At 34.2% G+C, this 16,443-nt stretch overlaps 2 protein-coding genes across 2 annotated transcripts; one reads left to right on the top strand and one right to left on the bottom strand.

The window, feature by feature from the left end:
- Positions 1 to 1,122: 1,122 nt before the first annotated feature.
- On the top strand, positions 1,123 to 5,616 carry LOC18032542 (cyclic nucleotide-gated ion channel 1). Its single transcript, XM_006422070.2, has 8 exons — positions 1,123 to 1,262; positions 1,341 to 1,839; positions 2,073 to 2,267; positions 2,573 to 2,856; positions 3,609 to 3,720; positions 3,828 to 4,064; positions 4,569 to 5,107; positions 5,203 to 5,616. Coding segments are annotated over exons 1-7 (1,845 nt in total). The 5' UTR covers positions 1,123 to 1,260; the 3' UTR covers positions 5,085 to 5,107; positions 5,203 to 5,616.
- A 9,186-nt stretch (positions 5,617 to 14,802) lies between these two features.
- On the bottom strand, positions 14,803 to 15,999 carry LOC112100198 (protein FAR1-RELATED SEQUENCE 5-like). The gene is made up of 2 exons (XM_024188861.1): positions 15,165 to 15,999; positions 14,803 to 14,984 (listed from the first exon to the last, which is right to left on the bottom strand). Exons 1-2 carry the CDS (start codon positions 15,997 to 15,999, stop codon positions 14,803 to 14,805), a joined length of 1,017 nt encoding a protein of 338 aa, XP_024044629.1.
- Between the last annotated feature and the right edge of the window lie 444 nt (positions 16,000 to 16,443).

The raw sequence follows: 16,443 nt of genomic DNA, 5'->3' as shown, positions 1-16,443 counted from the left end.
TGTATATTATGAGTAATGTTGTCTTTACATGTTTAACTTGAGTTAGTCTTCGGGTTTGGTGTTCACGTCATCATGGGCCTTTGACGCATTGATTGTTTTTTCTCCTATTGGACGAAGTTTCTCATCATTGAATCCTTGATAACTCTTCCGTTTGGTGGGGTTGCTCAAGTCAACTTTCCAAATCAATACGAATATACGTAGAACATTTTCCAAGCATTTTCCGAACAATACTCATTTCAGCTTTTCATTCAAGTGTTAATTTGCAGCGATCTTGCTTCTTCAAAGAAGCTTTCTTCTTCTGCCGTGTTGATATCATGCAAGTTTTATTTACTTTTGCCATGTAAGTTTCTTGAAATTTGTGCTAATTGAAGTCTTTCAGGAAAAAAAATAAAAAATATTGCCGAGAAATTGTTGACCAACCCGGAGAATCGTAAGGTTTGTTGTAACTATGTGATAAAGTAGTATATTTTTGGGAAATTTCATGTAAAAGGTTTTATGGAATGAGAATGATGATTTGAGATAAGATTTTATTTATTTATCACGTGAAATAATGCCACATCATCTAATAGATCGTTTTGAAATATGTATCCTACTATTATTATTTATGAAAATCATACAAGAGATAAGTGGTAAAAGTACAAAATTTTCCAATAATTTTCTAAATTAAAATTAAAAAGTGTTTAGTCCCCATTGAGCATTGAATCAAAATCTTAGTTCCATTCTTTGGTTATGTTAATTTTTAGTTATCGCCTATTGTAGTTTAGTTTCCTCCTTGTCTATGTAAGGAGAATTTATAGCCCTAATCTATTGCTTTTACTCAGAATATTAAGAAACTGATTTAATTATAGAGATTAAAAATTTTTAAAAAAATACATAAAACTCAAATCAATTTTTTTGGTCATATTCACTTGAGTAAAAAAAAAAATTGCATGAAAATCACTCATGAAGATTCCTCGGGACAAAGCATGGAGAAGAATTTGTATTGGTTTAGTATGTAATTTATTTATTTTTTATTTATTTTCAATTTTCCGTTTTGTAATCAATTTCAGTGTAAGGGCAATATCGTCCTGTCGCATGCAACTCCGGTCAATCTTCAAGTTCGATGGTGATTACTGATTTGTCTTTAAACCAAAAGACAACCCGTGCTCTTTGCCTAACCTGGAGTCAACCCAAATATCCTCTGTCCAGAATCTGCAAGAAGAAATTTTATCCAAACACAGATCGCACGATAATATAAGAATTTTGGCCTATTTCCCAACCATGTAAGTGATTTAAATTTCCGCTAATTTAAAGTTATTCTTATTCTTATTATTTTAATGCCACTGATGTTTTTTGTTCAGGTCAGGGGAAGGTACAGGAAGAGATGAAGCAGAGTCAAGGTCTCAGATAAACCAGAGAAGTTCAATTTCTTCTCCTGTAAAAATATATGAAATGGGGGGCATTGTAAAATTACTGGAACTAAGTGATAAAAATTGTTTACTCAAAGCTCTGGTTAACTGGAATAAAATAATAGTCCACTTACAGGGGAATTCTGGGAGCTCAATTCAGCTTTTTCTATCGATGGCTGCAGTCTCAATAGATCCTCTGTTTTTTTACATTCCTGTGGTGAATGATAATAAAAAGTGCATTAGATTGGACTATAAGTTGGCTGTTACAGCTACTGGTCTCCGTTCTCTATTTGATTTCTTGTACATATTTTACATTACTCCCCAGCTGCTTGCTGATCTTGTTGCTTCTGTTAATGCTAAACATGAAGCAAATAATTCACTCAAAAGTCTAATGAAATTTTGGTTGGGCTCCTTGTTTGTTGACCTTCCAGCCGTGTTTCCTCTCCCACAGGTGATGCATGCTGTTTTAGAGTTAAACGTTCATTTTTATGTCGAATGACAAGAATTAGGAAAAGAAAAGCTTATGTCTTTTATCTTATAATTTTTTTAACAATTCTTGATTCCTACTGTAGTTATAGATATGTGTAGTCATCACGCAAATGATATTGTTTTTCATATTAACATTGGTTGTGTACGTAATTGATATAAGTTGCAGACTTTAATCTTTTGTTGTGCTCTGTCCAGCTGGTGATTTTGTCCATCATCCCAAGAATGAGTGGCTTGAAAATTTTGAGTGGAATGATGTTGTTGAAATACTCCGTTCTTATCCAATTTGTGCTAAGGATGATTAGAATCTACCCATGGACTTTAGGAAAACTTGGTGAAGCTACATGGGCCATTGCAGCATTCAATCTTCTGCTTTACGTGCTTGCAAGTCATGTAAGTTTAGTCACTCTTATGTTTCGGTGGTACAATATATTTTTTCACCTTTTGTTTTACATTTCATTTCTAATTGCTTTACCAGGGTCATACTTGAGGCAGCAAATGAGCCTACAGTGTTTCAATTTTCACCATTCATTTTCTAAAATAGTGATTTGTGTCATAGTTCCATCTCACATTGTGCATGTTCCAACAACAATTTATTTCAGTTGAGCAGTTTCCTTGTCAATTTTGTCTATCTGGATAGGTAATTATATCTCGACTGTCCATCTTTTTAATCAAGTCGTACTCGTTGGACTTTTTAGGTATTTGGAGCCTTATGGTATTTTTCGGCCATAGAAAGACAAACTGAATGCTGGAAGAAAGCCTGCTTATTTAATAACACTGGATGCACTCGTGGTTCTTTTGACTGTTATGACAGTCTAGGCAACTACGAATTTCTAAATGAATTTTGCCCGACAAAGCCACAAAATACAACCATCCTTGACTTTGGAATATTCCAGCACGCTCTTCAGTCTGGTATAGTGGAGGTGCCTGATTTTCCACAGAAATTCTTACATTGTTTTCGGTGGGGCCTGAGAAATCTCAGGTTTGTGCATATAAGATACTTTTCTTATGGGTGGGAGGGCGCTTACATATCAGGTCTTCTGCACAGCCACACTAGCTATTAATCACTGTTTGTCTTCAATGAATGTATAATTTTGACCTTAGCATTCCTGTTTTATATGATTATATCAATTTAATTTCTGTTATTATCCGGATGGAATTGATACAGAGAAAGGTAATTGTGGTTCAGTCATCCCACTTTGTCCCCTCTGCCAGTACATTAATGTCATCCTCAGTGCTCTGTACAAGTGATTATGGTTGTTCTCAATGCTACTGGACAACTAATCACCATATTTTTGGCACACTATCTGGATTTGTAATCTCATTCTTCCGTATAGTTTCCTAGAAAGAATGGAGTCTTAACAATAGGTCATTGGTACCATTGGAGACAGGGAACAAAATGGAAACCAAAAACAATGAAATTCTATTTACCATATAAGCTATTTTTAGATGAAATAACAAAGTATCTGATGCTCTAATTATGGTGACTAGCTTGCAGAGCATCATGCTGTTATACTTGTTAAATTCTTTCATTCTTTTCTCTGGATGGTGAAAGAACTCTTCATATCTTTTTATAATCAAGTCCCTCTACAAATTGGGTCACTATTTGCTGATGCATGATGCATGATGAAGTGCAATACTTATCCTAAAATTTTTATTGCTCTCTGATATATGGAAGTTACAGCTTTGAAGATTAATCTCTGATATATTAGAATTTAATTTAATTTTTTGCAGTTGTTTTGGTCAGAACCTGCAAACAAGTAGCAATGCTTGGGAAAACTTCTTTGTCATCTTGGTTACCATCTCTGGTTTGGTGTTGATGCTCTTTCTCATTGGAAATATACAGGTAGATATATATCATTTGGTTGTTATCTTTCACTTCATTTTTATACGCTGAAGATGAAGGAGGATATTCATTTTTAACTCTTATGAACTGCGCTTCCTGTGAAACAGATATACCTGCAGACCAAAGCTACACGACCAAAGGAGATGACCTTGAGGATGCAAGAGATGAATGAGCACATGCCCATTCAAAAGCTCTCTAGGTCTGTTCAACAGCAGCTTAAGATATATCAACGATACATATGGCGAAAACCTGATACTATTGATGTAGAGAGTTCACTTAGTATTCTTCCCAAAGAACTCAGAAGGAATATAAAGCGTGAACTGTGCTTAGACCTGCTAAAGAATGTGAGTCCTTTGTCTTTTTAGCACTGCTCACCTTTGTAACTGGTAGGGAGTTCCAATCTTCTTGTATTTTATCACCTTCTTCTATGAACTTATTATGTACAAAGAACAACTATTAACTACCAATGTCAAGAATTTTGATTCAACTGCAGCAAAATCTATTATGTATATTAAATAAGATTTGATTACTGATAATATCTTGTGTTTTATCTTCCACAATAAACCATCTATGGACACATACATTTCAGTGGCACAATTAATTGCCTTATTAAGGAGTTAATCATTACAATGCGAAGGTTTTAAGCAATAAATTCTAAGGGAAATGTTCAATAAAGGGAAGGCTTGTCAATTTCTTTAAGTAAATGGAGAGAAATTTAGATGGTTTGGTATTTAGCCTGTCAGATTTTGGTGATTACTAGTTGTATTTCATAACCTTTCACACCAATTCACCCTTTTATTGCTGGATACTTGATATATTCTCATTCGTATCCTTGAATGTATATAAAGGTAAAAGAGTTTAAAACATTAGACGAAGAAGTATTGGATGCACTTTGTGATTGTGTAAAGCCAGCTTTCTACTTCAAGCACACTCATATTGTCTTGGAGGGAGACCCAATTTATGAGATGCTCTTCATTGTCCAAGGCAAAATGTGGATCTATACCTCCAAGGAGAGAACGAATGGCTCTGCAAACACTAGTCATAGCAGAGACAACAGTAAATTTATAAGCAGGAAGGATCACCTGGCAGATGGCGACTTTTGGGGAGAAGAACTTGTTGCTTGGGTTCTACGTGACCGCTCTTTATCCAATATCCCTATGTCAACCAGAAGTGTTCAAGCGCTGAAAAATGTTGAAGCCTTTGGTCTTATGGCCCATGACCTGAAACATGTGTTCATTGAGCACCAAGTTGCTAGCTCAACTGAATTCAACTCAAATTATTCTGTGAAAGATGCAGCTCGTATAATACAATTAGCCTGGCGCCGCCGTTATTCTAGTAGAAATCTACTAAAGTCTGTTCTGTGAAAATGGAGTATGAGACTCTCCAGGTACTTGGTTTCATTTAGTCATTAATAACTAGATAAGTTTAAGATAGTAGGATATAGAAGCATTTTACGTTGGTGTTTCACTTATTGTTTGACAGGGTGCCAGGTTGCACGGGAGAATATCACCAACATTTTATCAGAGTTGAGGCGAGATCAATCTCAAAGATCAATAGGTTATTCAGATTTTGTGGTTTTTTGCCTGTTAATAGATTGTCAGTTCTTGTGGTTTGTGCACCTGGTTATGTATTAGTGCTGAAATGTCTGGTAAGCATTATTACACTGTTGCTCTATGCCTAAATTAAATTGCTGTGTAGAAGGCAACAAATAGAATAAAAAGGGTGTAAAGAACAAGATTCAAACAACTATAAGAGTGCATTCATAATGATTTTTTTAAGTGCTGGTGGTCTTAGCAAGCCCATTAATTAGAAAGTCTCCCAAGCAATTTACTAAGTCCGACTGAAATGTTGAAAGAAACAATTGGAAAAGTATGTACTATATATATTTCGTTTTGAGTACTGTTGAACTTTTCAACTTGTATTTCAACTGTTCATTTCAGATAATGTGTTAATTGACTTGCTATTGATGTATGGTCATCATATCATCTCACGGTTCATTTAACAGTGCCAATTTAGCCAACACACTCAGGTGGGAAACAAGAATCTTATGTAAGAATATTTAGAGAGCTTGAGCTATCATCGACCCTTAGTTGGGTGTTCGAATTCAAGGATAAATAAACTGTTGATACTGATATTTAGTAAATAGTAGATTGCTATATAGTGAATGTCGGCGACCTTTTTTTCTCTGAAGAGCTAGCTGGCCGCTGGCCAGGAGTGGCCAGCTGGCAGTAGAAGGGCTCTTTGATGTTTGCTTTCATCTGTTTGTGCGGATAGTGTCCAAAGTTAAAACAGCTGCCACAGCATGTTTTTGAAGACAAGTTTTCTGGTTATTTTTGTGTTAAGTGCATTGGGAAAATTCATTGAAGTTACTTCCATCTTAGGCCTTCCTTACATGATTAATGGCTGCACGGGAGCGATTATTGCGCATTCAATCATTGGTTTATTAACATATACTTCCCCTGAGGTTTGTTCAAATTAGAATAAATCACGGTATATTTCTCTTAATCATAAGAAGTCAGTTGAATTTGCGAATGCTGAATGGGCTGAGCAAGAAGCTGAAGGTCAGTTCAAGTTTGACACGTGGCTGCAATTGACCACTAGAAGAGATGTAGTGTGTACAACAGGGAGAAGTTGTAGTTGTAGAGGAGGACGAAGAAGAGAAGTGATGACGCAAACAGTAACAATAATTTCAACTCAAGCTAATTTACAGAGAAAATTTTGATAGGATTTGAAACGTATTTGTACACTTTTCTTTGAGACGTATTTGTACATTTTCTTTTAAATTTTTATTTGTCCTCACCACTCTTGGTTTGTTATAGAATTTAATAGCAAATTACTCCTCAGATATAACAAATCGTGAACACAATCTCTAGCAAATAAGATTGTATTCCAAGAATATGTATGAAATCTGTAATAATCTATATTTTGAATTAATATGAGTGTCTATTTAATGAAGAAACGTTTATTCATTGAAAAATTACAACCATTTGAAATGGTACTTTTTCAAAGACACATTATTTGGTTTGAAATTGACATCTATTCACAATTGGTATGCCGCATACAAAATCCGGATTTTCATTTCTTTTCCAGAGAGAATTTTATAAGCAACTGGTTTACCGGTTATTAAATTCAGCTAACTGTTTTTAGTCCAAAATGTTCACTGGAATCAAATGGTTTGCCAGTTTTAAAATCCAGCTAGCCGTTTTTTGTTGAAATAAAAATATGCTCTCTGGACTAAAACCGGCTAGCCGCTTTCTCACAACCGTCTAGCCACTTTCTCAAGAATTTCAAACTTCAAAATATTACAATCTCTCTTACAATAACTATGTCTTTTTTATTTCCAAAAAAATAATTTATTTTATTCGTATCATTCTGGAAACTGAGATTTTACTTGTAATTCTCAGTTCTAGGTAGCATTCAATTAAAGTCTTCTAATCTAATTTTTTAATTTATAGTTAAGTATATGTGACAACTGATTGATTTTCACATTGTTAAGTTAGCGTTTGACATTTGATTTTTACCTGTATGGTGAAGTTCATAATTTGTAAATTAATATTTACCATTTAATAATTAAATGCAATATCAATTCGGATTCAAATATTAAAATTCCTAACATTTTATGGTTCATTTGATGGCTAGTGTAAATAGTCCGGCTAACACACCAGGTGGGATGATAAATTTTGTCTAAAAATTTACATGTGCAAGCATTTTCTCTAAAATTTGGAGGTCTCTGAATAGGTTTGGCAATTTGGCCCGACTGACCTCACCCTAATTTTTAGGGCTTTGACCCGAATTTTCGGTCTTAGGTCGAGTTAGGGTCAAAATTTTTAGGCCCTAACAAATTTTAGGTTAGGGTCGGACTTTAAGCTTACCCAGCCCAACCTGATCCTATTTGAAAAAAAAAAAAAAAAAAGCTAACACAAGTTTTACACACATCACAACATCACCCAACCCGAATTATGAGGTTTTATTTGTATAAGACATGTTTTTTTTTTTAATGTTGGGTTGTGAAACTAAATTGTGTGTTTTTATTTGTATAAGACATGATTTTTTTATTTTTTATTTTTTGTATTGGGTTGTTGAATTGAATTGTGTATGGCTAAAATGGTTGTGGAATTACATGTGTGGTTTTAATTTAATTGCATTGTGAGTTTTTAATGTTGGATTTTGGAATTGATTTGTGTGTGGGGTTGAAATGGTTGTGGAATTGAATTATGTGTTTTTTTTTTAATTTAATCACATTGTGTGTTTTTAAAGTTGGATTATGGAATTGAATTTTAAAAAGTATTCCTATTAATTGGTTGTTTTGTGCATTATTTTGTGATTAATTATATTGTATATTTTGCCTTTGTCTTGTTAATTATTTTAAATTAGAAAAATTATTTCTTTTGTTTTATATTCATGGTATTATAACTAGAAAGAGAACAAAAATTAAAAAGTAACATGAATGAATTTGGGATGTGGTCATAAAATTACAAGATATTGACAAATTTGAGTTGCCTAAATTATTGAATGAAGGTGCATGTATAGAAGAAAAATATTAAAATAACATGAATATAAAACAAAACATTAAAAAATAGTTTAATATTAAAATAATTTGAAAACTATTTCGGTAGGGTCGGGTTGAGCCTGATCCGACGTTGACCTGATTCGGGCCGGGTTGGACCCGATCCTAACTATAAAATGTTCGGACTTTTTTAAAGTCGGGCTTCAAATTTTTTTGATTGGGTTAGGTTCGGGGTTGGTCAAGCCCGAGCCCGATCCCACTTTTTGCCATTCCTATCTCTGAAGCGGTCCCTATCCTAAGAGCGCCTTTACGCCGTGTAGCAGTGGTATCAAGTAGACTTGGCAAAATCCGGGTCCGGTCAGGGTTTTGGTGTTGCCCGGGACCGGACCGGATGAGAGAAATGCAAGCCCGGACCCGGGTTAAAACCCGGTTTTTTCGGGTGCAGTCCGGGCTTGAGCCCGGCACCTTCCGGGTCCGGGTTTTGATCCGGGTTTTTAAAACCCGCATGTGATAACTTCAATTTTTTTTCAATTTTTTTCTTTAATTTTTTTTTTCATTTCTCTAACAATGCAAATTTTAAAAAAGAAAATAATCAAATAAACTCATTCAATCTCAAACTTTAAAAAAGAAAATAGTCAAATACAAATATATAACACATTAACAATGCAAATTTTGCACAAATGATAAATAAAAATTATTTCAATCTACTTTCTAATACCTAAATTCATCTAATTTCTAACTTAAACTCATTCAATCTATATATAAAATAAATAAATTAAATTCAACAACACAATAAATTTAAATAACATCTAACATATCATAAATTTATAATTATATATTTATATATAATATATTTATTTTTTAAATTTATTAAAAAACCGGGTCCGGTCCGGGTTCCGGGTTTTTTGTGTTGAACCCGGACCCGGGCCCGGAAATGTCCGGGTTTGAGAATTTCAAACCCGGATCCGGTTTTTATATGCATGCGGTCCGGGTTTTGTCCGGACCGGATTGGCCGGGTCCGGGCCGGGTCCGGTCCGGGCGGGCTTTTTTGACACCCCTTACTATCAAGGGCATCAATAGAAGAAAATCGTGCGGCATAAATGGCGGTACTAAACATAGACAAATTTCCTCCAGCTTCTGCGCACATAGTTGTCTCGTGCAACTTCGTTTTCTTATAGCGACGCCAAGCTGCCTGCATGACACGAGCTTTCGAAGTCCTCCACTCGGGTGAGTAAAACCTATAAATGTGGGGAAGTTGCATGTTATGAACCCGCCAAAACTCATGCACAACTTCCCTCAAGTCATCAGCCTTTAGAGTAAAGGCTTCAACAGTCGTAACAGTAAGAACAGTACTAGTTGAAGCGGGCTTAAAAGTAGAGGATTCAAAACATATGTAGGAAGCTCTTCACCTCAAAAGTCTCCATTACTAAGATATTTCCCAGAAGAACATGTACTTCTACCAAAAGTCTCCTGAACTAACTTGAAAAATGTGATGACTAAGGTAGCTTATGTCAAACAGATACCCTGACGTCAAAACTCAACATCATTCTTGATTACCTTCTTACTAAGAGGAACTCGAAAAGACCATCACAGTAGATAGACATACTATAGCCACACGGTGTTTCACTACTCAAATGTTTCACAGGGTGGCAGATTGCCCAAGAGAATAGGGCCTAAAATCATTGATAAGGACTGGTCACATCTTGTTTATAGGCCCAACAACATATATTGGTTATTTTTATGGTTTATGTGTGTGGCTTTGTTACAGGACTAAACTCTTGCCTGACAAGTACAGAATCATGGTTTATTGCTCGCGTACATTATGATGCAATCTGTATTCAAGTTATCAGGAATAATTTGTTTAAAAGAATCCAGAAGAGTTTTAGATTCAATGTGGCAACTGTTGGTTGCCAATAATTCAACCTCTATTGCTTATTTAACAAATTTCCAAGTATCTGAATGTTAAAAGAAAAAAAGTAATATGTACAGAACTTGACTACTTGAGATATCAACCCTCATCCCCTGTCCCAAATTCAAAGAGAAAACTGTTGCCGCTCGTAGTTTATAAGCATGATTGCGACTATGCTCAACACAGAGTATGCGAGAATACCAAAATAGCCGGGACCAAGGGAAGATAAAGAAGTAAAAAGTTTTCAAAAATATTCACACTTTATGGCCAAAATTGGTGAAAAATTAAAACAATGAGCTATCGTCATCATCGGATTTGTGGCTGTGCTATGTCACTGTTGAATTTGAAGCACACTATTGAATAAACAAACCTTTAATAGACAATAAATTTAATGTTTGTCATTAGTTAATAGAGTTTGTCATACGTCATGTCGTTTATATAATATATACAGGATGCATTGTTGTTTTAAAATAAACAAGAAGTCGTCAAAAGCATGTCTGTTTTGGCTTTAGGAAAATGATGTATGTCGTCTAATAGTAGACAACCAACATAAGGTTTGGAAAAAGCAACTGAATTGGAAACATTGTTGCAGTGATTGATTATTTGCTTCTTAAAGAGGTTTTTTCGTTAGTATATTGCTGATGAGCATATAATGTATACATATTTTACCTTTAATTATATAATTATTAGTTATTTTTAATTAATTAAATTAATTTGTTGGATAGGGAATTAATTGGAGATTGTGGATTAAAAAAAAACAGAAAGGAGCTCAATTTCGAAAGCATTAATTAACTAATTTTGAGAGGAATTATGTAAATATGCATGTGAATTCAAGCCAAGGAAACTGAATTCAACAAATTCATTCATCCACTCACATGTGGACAAAGATGAGAAAGTGATTTTAGCTTTAAAAGTGGCCAGCATGTAAGAAGCAATTGCATGGCATTAAAAAAAGAATGAAAATTTCAAGTGGAGTGCATGTGCAAGACCAAGAGAAATCAAAAGGCTTGGACTTCGGCTTTAAAATTGACAAGGTCGGTGGCTCATTTTAGCTAACTATAAAGCTGACTTTGGCTTTTGAGAGGGCAGCCACCGGAAGAAGGAAAAAGAGCAGACGCGATTCGGCAGAGAGGAAAAGGAAGAGCAGCAATAATTCGGCTTTCCATGGTTAGTTTTATTTTATTTGTTGCTCCCAATTTAAATATGTTTAAATTAGTTATTTTTGACGACCTCTAATTTGTCTGCACACGACGACTAGCTTTTTTGAATAGTTTTGAATTTCACAACAATTACACTAGCCAGTGAGAAAGCACGCACATGTCAAAACATTCTCCACGACTCTCTTGTTATCTCCAATGTAGATCAAAGAAAATAATTGTCGGTTTTAGATTGATGAACAGTCTCTATTGATTTCATTATTTGTAAGGGTTGTGTTTAACATTGGTACTCTTTTTTTAATTTTATTTTTCACCCTTTTTACACTTCGTTTTGATATTTTGTGCTATGTTTCTTTATTATTAGTTGTCATATCTGTTAAATGGTTTAGCTGGTTATAGACTGTAAATTTAACAGTGAGCCCCCTCCCCCCGCCCCCCCGCCCCCAGGCCCCCCGGGGTGTTTTCCTCAAGGAGATTCTTTCTAATCGAAGTGTGTGGTCAATCCCACCATGTATAAGAATCGTTCGACGGAAGCAAGTTCACCGAGCATTATTGATTGTTAAGATTAATATTTGACTAAATCTATACTTGGATCTATAATGTTTATACATAATTATCTTTAATTTTGTGTATTTCATTAAATTGTTTACACATGATGTTTAAGAAAACTTTGACTTTTTGTTATTCAATATGTTTACATGGAATGCTTAGATATTATACTATTTAAGTAGAAAAAGAACTTACACAAGATTAACTTTGAACTTACACAATATTAACTTTATTTGGGCTTAATTGTTATATCCATGAGATGACATAGATTGATTTTAAGTTGTCACTCTAAAATTAAGGATTAATTAATAATTAGATAATTACTAGTTGAATAGTGCTGGATTATGAAATCTTGGTAATTTTGGTGGATTCTGAAATCTTGGTAATTTTTGTCTTATTGAATTTTCATTTGCTTTAATTGTTTTCTTAGTTTAATTAATTTTATTTCTCTTAAAAACTCAATTTACTCAACTAGGTTAGGATTAATATAAATTTTAGATTTAAATTAGACTTTTCAATTTATAACAATCCTTGTGGGTTCGACCTCGTTGCCACTATTTTATTTCTATATTCGTGCACTTGCGAATATATTAAAATTTTTCAGCAATTGCCTTCATGTTTACGAGAAATATATTATTGCCAAATGCCAATCTATTTTTGAGGCAGCTAAATGGTAAGTAGATTCGCACCTATGGAAGAGTACTTGGGCAACTTGGTGCCGATAAAGAACAAGAAAGCTTGAAGAGTTTGTGGATGCGGAAGATAATAGGTTACAAGGTTAATGGGTTGCAGGGGTGGCGAGGTTTCGTCAACGTCGAAGTTTAGGTGCTACATTAACCCATCACAATTTGCAACTCAGGCACTTCTAGACAATCATAATTCATAAGTGGACCTTTGCTACTTCTGAAGCCAGGGAAGCCTGATTTTAGGCCTTTCGTATTTTCATTACATAGCTCTAGAAAGGCAGAGTTTGTTGCTTTAATGTCGTGGCATTTTGAATGTACACAAGAATTTCTCCTATTCTATATATACATATGCAAAAAGTATTATTAGCTCTCTTCTCATCCATCTTTTGGGTATATCTCCTCAATGCCAGCCAACCAAGTTTTGCCTAATGACAGAGTAGAGGATCTTATGGTAGAAAGATTCTCGAGTAAATAAGAGGAGTGTGCATTTATTTTGAAAAATTACCATATAATTGATCATTACATTTAATTGAATTACATATGTCATACATGTATTAATCGGGTGTAATAACTCTGATGTACTCAAGAATTTCTCCTTATAGGGGTCGATTTTACTACTACAAGTGATTTGTCTAAAACATGCTTTAAGCCTTTGACCCATAACTTTTAACTGATAGAAACTCTAATTCAATAGGGTATGTGGTATGTTTCAGTTTACCTACGTACCCCCCACCTTATATATATATATATATATATATATATATATATATATGGGGACGGATCAGCAGCCCCCTAAAAATACTCTTAATTTTACACTAATTAATATCTATTAGATTTGAATTAAATCAATGGATGAGAGTAATTGAAATTAAATCTTCAAGATCTTTTAATATTCTCTCTCTTCATGTGGTCCCCACCTAAAATTTTTCTCACTCTTTTATTTTTTCCCTTCCTTCACGTGATGTGCTCTCTCTCTCTCTTCTCTTCTCTTGTTCTTTTTAACCTATGACTTTTCGTTTGCTTTTTTCTTTCTTCCTCAGTCATAAAAAGTCTTAACTCTCTCCAGCAAAAATTCTTTACTCTCTCCAACTTTTAACTCCACAACTCTTTCTTTCACTTTTTTTCTCTCTCTACGTACCATTTGAAAGCACAAAATTATTAATTTTAACCAGCGGAACTAGTCCCCCATCAAAATAGTCATCAAACTCAAGTTTAACAAAAAATTCTTGTGAAAAAGGATGTCTATTGACAACGACATGGCATTAGAAGTTTTTCTTCAAATCTCAAGTCTAGATATGATTGGTACAAAGATTTACCACATATTATGAATAAAAATATTATAATCTTAAGTACATGAAAAAAAAAATGTGCAAATGGGAATATGATCTCTACTCTATATTATGAATAAAAATAAAGAAAGAGAAAATAATAGCAATTTTGAGCAAACAAATAGAAACCTTGCCTTGTGCTATTTAAAATTATTAGTATTACATCATAATTAATTTGAGAATTTGCTTTAAGTGGTCCATAAAGTAAGTCTAAAATGACTGAATAAGACAAAATTACAGAGACTTCTTTAACCAATGAAACAAGTTGGTTGCTTCAATATTCCTCGTCAATGATTTTGGTGCCCAACTTTTTGAGTCCTCCTGGAAGGATTTCAACAACAATGCTACGCAAAACTGACAATAAAAGAAAATAAGAGGGGAAACGAGTGAAAACAACAATGAAGAAAAATAAGTAGCATCAATGGTCTGCAGAATACAACTTAAGCCTATAGTTTGAGGCAATTACTATGCACAATAAAACTCAAATCACATATACAAGTGAAGAACTAAAAATTGAAGAAGTTGGCTATTAAACATATAAATTTCAATGAACATAATCAATCAAAGTCTAAGCATACTTACAACAATCCTCTTTATGATTATATTGATATCAATTTAACTCATTTCTTCATTCCGTAATATTTCTGCAAATAATTAAAAATAAACTTTTTAGAGAGATCTTTAATATTGAAAGGTAATTATCACAAGATTTTATTTACAATTTACCTGGATTTGATATTTCAATGCTTTTTCTACTTGGATTTAAAGGACAAATATGCTTATCATGTCCAAGTTTGCCGCATGAATTGCACTTCCTCTTCTTCTTGCCAAGAGCCAACTCAATACCACTTTTGATTCTGCCAGTGTTGTTAACATCTTTCTTCCGACCCTTGGTTTGTGAAACATTTGGATCCAAAAGTAATGGTTGAGATGAACTAATGCTAAATCAAGGATCATCTTTCTGTTGGCAAACAGTTGCTGGTTGGTTTGAAATATTTAACAACTTTTTTGCTAGCTCGTTGATACCATCCATGTAAATCAAGTATGCCTCATTTGAAGATGCAGCAGCACATGCTAATTTAGTAGCTTGGTGGCACATATGGCTTAGTCTCAAAGCCTCTAATTCTTCTTTACCATCATTTTTCAAAAAATCTCTCAAATCAATCTTTCTAAATTTATTTGCCTCTTGTCTCCATCTTGGAAGAATAAAATGATTCGGCAACTTATCAATGTCTAAACGAACAAACACTTTCAGCATATGTCTGCAAAGTATTCCAACGAACTCAAATTTTTTACAATCACAAGTACCCTCATAAGTTTGCGGATTTAACTTCACCATAAACTCTTCAGATTCTCCAAACTTTGTTCTCACTAGGTACTTGAGAAATTCAGCATCACATCCATTCTCTTCAACTTTATATCGATTAACTTGGCTCCATTCATTCTTAAATTTATTAAAAACATTTCTGGTATACAATTGGGATGCATGTTTCAAAAGAAATTCTCCATCATTGACAATTCGATATTTGTGTTCTGATTCAAAATCTTCATCACTTTCTTTTTCAATAATCCTTTTCAACGCTTCTTCATATTTCACAACAAACTCTCTAAGATTTGTCGAGGATGTTACAAAGCCATCAAAGAATGAATTAATGCCCTCACTTCGTCCTGTAGTATTCATTCCAGCAAAAAAAATACTACGATTATAAACAGGTGCCCAAGAAGCACGTATTTCATATAGATGATTTAGCCATTCATTGTCTTCCAATTTATACTCTATAATCAAACTCTTCCAAGTTTCTTCAAATTCCTCTACTTTGTAAGTAGACATAATACATTTTTTCAATCCGATCTTGAATCTTGACTTCTTGAAGTACACATGTGACAACTTCTCGGCAAACTTCTTCTTAATATGCCAAAGGCATAATCGATGGTGAGTATTTGGAAAAACCATCACAATTGCTCTTTTCATTGCCAAGTCTTGGTCAGTAATGATAGAAACTGGAGGACGTCCTCCCATAGCTTCAAGCCATGTCTCAAAAAGCCACTGAAATGTTACCTCTGTTTCATCCTGTAGGAGTGCACAACCGAATTGTATTGACTGTAAGTGGTGGTTCACTCCTGTGAATGGTGCGAACGGCATATCGTACTTGTTTGTTCTATAAGTTGTGTCAAATGAAACTACATCCCCAAAACAGTGATATGCCAACCGTGATCGAGCATCTACCCAAAAAAATTGGTTGCTTGCCCTTTTTCATCACATTGGATTGCATAAAAAAATTGAGGGTTCTCAGCTTGCTTTTTCCTGAAATATATAAGGACTAATTGGGCATCCCCTCCATCCAATTGCCTATGACGCACATTCCTTAAGTGATTATAGCAATCTCTGTCGTTAAAGCCCATTTGCGAACCTCCTAGAATTGAACGAACTTTTGCAATAGGCAAATTTTCTTTATGAAAAGCTTCAGTCAAATTCTTAGCAGCTTTAGGCATGTGTTTGTTAGAATTCATCTTTATTCTTCTAGCAGGAGTAACTACTTTATGATTGTGAGAGTCCAAGAAAACCGTAATTTTCCAATTGTTGACC

This window comes from Citrus clementina, unplaced genomic scaffold (assembly GCF_000493195.1).
Source record: "Citrus clementina cultivar Clemenules unplaced genomic scaffold, Citrus_clementina_v1.0 scaffold_9, whole genome shotgun sequence".
NCBI lineage: Eukaryota > Viridiplantae > Streptophyta > Magnoliopsida > Sapindales > Rutaceae > Citrus > Citrus x clementina.
The sequence above is the reverse complement of the archived record's forward strand: the minus strand, read 5'-3'. Positions and strand labels throughout refer to the sequence as shown.